Source organism: Miscanthus floridulus, chromosome 17 (genome assembly GCF_019320115.1).
Source record: "Miscanthus floridulus cultivar M001 chromosome 17, ASM1932011v1, whole genome shotgun sequence".
In the NCBI taxonomy this organism is placed as follows: domain Eukaryota; kingdom Viridiplantae; phylum Streptophyta; class Magnoliopsida; order Poales; family Poaceae; genus Miscanthus; species Miscanthus floridulus.
Genome location: NC_089596.1, coordinates 63,716,880 through 63,719,961, shown reverse-complemented (window position 1 = coordinate 63,719,961; position 3,082 = coordinate 63,716,880). Strand labels below are relative to the sequence as shown.

Below are 3,082 nucleotides of genomic sequence, written 5' to 3'. Positions count from 1 at the left end.
AACAAACTGAACAATACATTTACTGACCATCGTTTCGCTAAAATTTGGCTAATAAGTCAGCTGATGCTTATTTGTTGTGAGAGCAAAACACTGTACCATGACTGATAAGCTGTGCTGATAAGTTCAAGCGAACAGGGATTGTTGGCAATAATATGATGTTTTTAGCATGTTGCTAAGAGTACCCAACTTTAGATCAGAAAAGGCCCCTTTCCAGATAGTAAGACTGCGACGGCATCACGCAATTTATAGTAGTAGTACTCTTTGCACATAAGCTTTACAATCACATTTCTGATCACTACTCTTTGCACTAAAAAAAGTAATTCCATTGTCTGTCTTTTCTGCATATCACATGCCTTGCTTTATTTACCTAAAACACATCAAACTGGAGCACACAAAGAAACATCAGCAAACCACTCCAGCAGTTAACATTTCTATATTTGCATACCTGATAGTTGCAAGACACAATCACAAAGAACAATGAACAGAACTGAACATTAATAAGGAAGCAAACTAGCACTGAACAATATAACTGGACCTACATAATTTTGTGCAGCACTAAATGTTCTCAAATAGTCATGCTATATATATTTACATGCGCCTGATTTTCACTCATCACTAGCTCTAACCGGACTCGATCTTCCTTGCTTGAGCAAGATCAGGCCAATACACTTAGCTGAGAGATCAAATGTTTTACCATACAAATTGCTCCAGCTAAACCACGCCCTCTGCCTCCATCAGATTTACACGCGTACTGCACTACCCAAGTGTCGATATCTCATCACCACAAATTGAGTCCCCTAACCATCCTATTTCAGTTTACACAATTGGAGCACCAGAAACTTACAGAACATGTAACCAGCAATTCTCATCCATTGCAGATGGCATTGAGGAGCACATGCCCCAGCATCAGGTCCACGAAGTACTGGTGCCCGATCTTGCCATCCCGCCACACTAGCCTCGCTGGTGCACGCCCGTAGTGCACACCGTCATTGCAACGGTTGTCGTAGTGCCATGGGAATGTCATGTCAAAATTGTCGATCACTCCACCAGTGAGCACCCCGTACTGCCTCATCTTCTCAACGAGCACACCATTGAACGCCTCCATCTTGTTTGGATTGAATGCCAGGTCCCTAGCATAGCCCCCAGTGGCAATCGTCGACCGGTAGAACACCCTAGGCACTGCATGCCCACGAGCCCGGACTTTGTCCATGACTCCGGACCAGAACTGTGCTGCAAAATCCGCACCCTGCGCGTAGGCGCGGACGCTCGTCCAGTAGCAGCCATCGTGCAGGCCAGAGTTCAGAACCACGACGTCTGGGACACGATCACCCGACATGAAGTAGGACCGGATGAGCTGCCGAAACCCTCTGTTCCGGAGGGAATGCAAGCCGAGATAGTTCATGCTCATGTTCCAGTGGCCGTTGAAGATGCTCGTGATCCTCACAGTCTCTGCCCCGCCACTGGGATTGGTGAACACTGCATCGAACCGGCGCGTCACGGCAGACGTATCCGTGATGCCGAGGACGAAGGTGAGGAGGTTCCGGATGGTGTCGACGTGGTTGGAGTCGCCCCAGAAGAAGACCCACTTGCCGTCAAGGCACCGCCACGCCACATCGGCCGCAAAGAGCTTGAAGGAGCAGTGCGCCGAGTACACCCAGCCGTTGCTCTCCAGCGCGCCGAGCGGCCCGTCGCACCACGGTGCCTCGCACGGGTGGTCCGGCTCCAGGCACCGGTACCGCCCCGCGGCGTCGACGTCCTCGCAGTTGTCGTTCTTGGCAAGCCGCGTCCACCGTCCCGACCAGACATCGCGAGAGAAGTCCGCGGCGCGGCACGTCTCCAGCGCCGGCAGGGACGCGTTCTTGTCCGGTCGGAACAGGAGGGGGATGCGGCGCAGCTCGGCGCGGTACTTGAACCTCGAGGAGGAGAACTTGAGCCCCTCGAAGCTGCGGAAGAGGAGGACGACGGTGAGGCGGAACTCCCCCACGGCGAAGCGCGGCGCGACCTGGAGGCGGAAGGAGTAGGAGCCGTCGCCGTGGTCCACGATGGGGGGCCGCGACTTCCAGGCGTCCCCGGAGAGGTCGACCTCAAAGTAGTCCCCGCCGAGGCAGCGGCGCTGCCCGGCCTCGTCCAGCGCCCAGAACGTGACCTCGTGGATCTGGCCCGCGCCGAGAGTGGTGGCCTCCCCCCTCGCCGCGGCGTCGTCGAGAACCCCGACGGAGATGTTCGCCGTGCGCGCGTCCCGGCACGGGGAGCCCCCGGGCGCGAGCCACCGCGCGAGTAGGTCGTCGGTGAAGTTGGGGCGGTCCGGCACGGAGAGCCACGAGAGCGAGTCGGTGCCGCCTCCGCCTCCGCCGCCAACGCCGACGCCGACGTAATGCAGGTACTGCTGCCGCAGGCGGGGGTGCGCGCCGGCGCCGGTAAGGGAGGCGTCGGCGGCGAGGAGGAGGATGACGGCGAGGAAGGACGCGAGCGCGAGCTTGGCTGCGGAGGGGCCGGGCTTCTTGGGGTGATGGTCGCCCCCGCCGCCGAAGCAGGAGGCCTTCTTGTTGGGGGTGGGGTTGGCCCCGAGGTGTGGCTGCTTCTTGGCGTCCCCGGCGGCGAGGGGTGGGTGGTGGGGCGCCGAGTGGGGCGGCGACATTGCCGGGCGGGGTTGCTACTTGGGGCTAGCTAGGCGCGGTGTGGCCTCGCATGCGTCCGCGTGTGCGAGGGCGCTGCTCGCGCGGGGCGGGGAGCAGGGGGGCGCTGGGTCGGATGGTGGCGAGGCGAACGCGAGCGGCCGAGGTTTTCGTTTGCCGCTTGGGGTTTTTTTGGGACTTGCTGGTCTGGACGACGCCGACGCAGGTCAGGTCAGACTGGGCGTGATGATAAAGGCACACCCGAAATGCAAGGAATGTGTTTTTTTTTTAGTCTCGAAGAAAATAGGAACGTGTTTTACAGCGTTCCGCTGGTACACACAACTGCTGTGTATCGACTGGTTCCGCGTAGCTTCAGCTGTTCAATAGTGTTCTGCGAGAAAAAATAAGCTAAAATAAACTGAAACAAGTGAAACAAGTAAGCCAAACGGGTGACGGGCTGAAGGCCA

General features: G+C 57.2%; 1 protein-coding gene across 1 annotated transcript; it reads right to left on the bottom strand.

Annotated features, from left to right (window-relative positions):
• Positions 1-334: 334 nt before the first annotated feature.
• On the bottom strand, positions 335-2,829 carry LOC136517874 (uncharacterized). Its single transcript, XM_066511531.1, has one exon. The coding sequence runs from the start codon at positions 2,636-2,638 to the stop codon at positions 866-868; it is 1,773 nt and encodes a 590-aa protein (XP_066367628.1). The 5' UTR covers positions 2,639-2,829; the 3' UTR covers positions 335-865.
• Positions 2,830-3,082: the final 253 nt, after the last annotated feature.

What these genes read in the sequence shown, in the direction of transcription:
- LOC136517874 (XM_066511531.1), bottom strand. Translation starts at nt 2,638, where the DNA reads ATGTCGCCGCCCCACTCGGCGCCCCACCACCCACCCCTCGCCGCCGGG.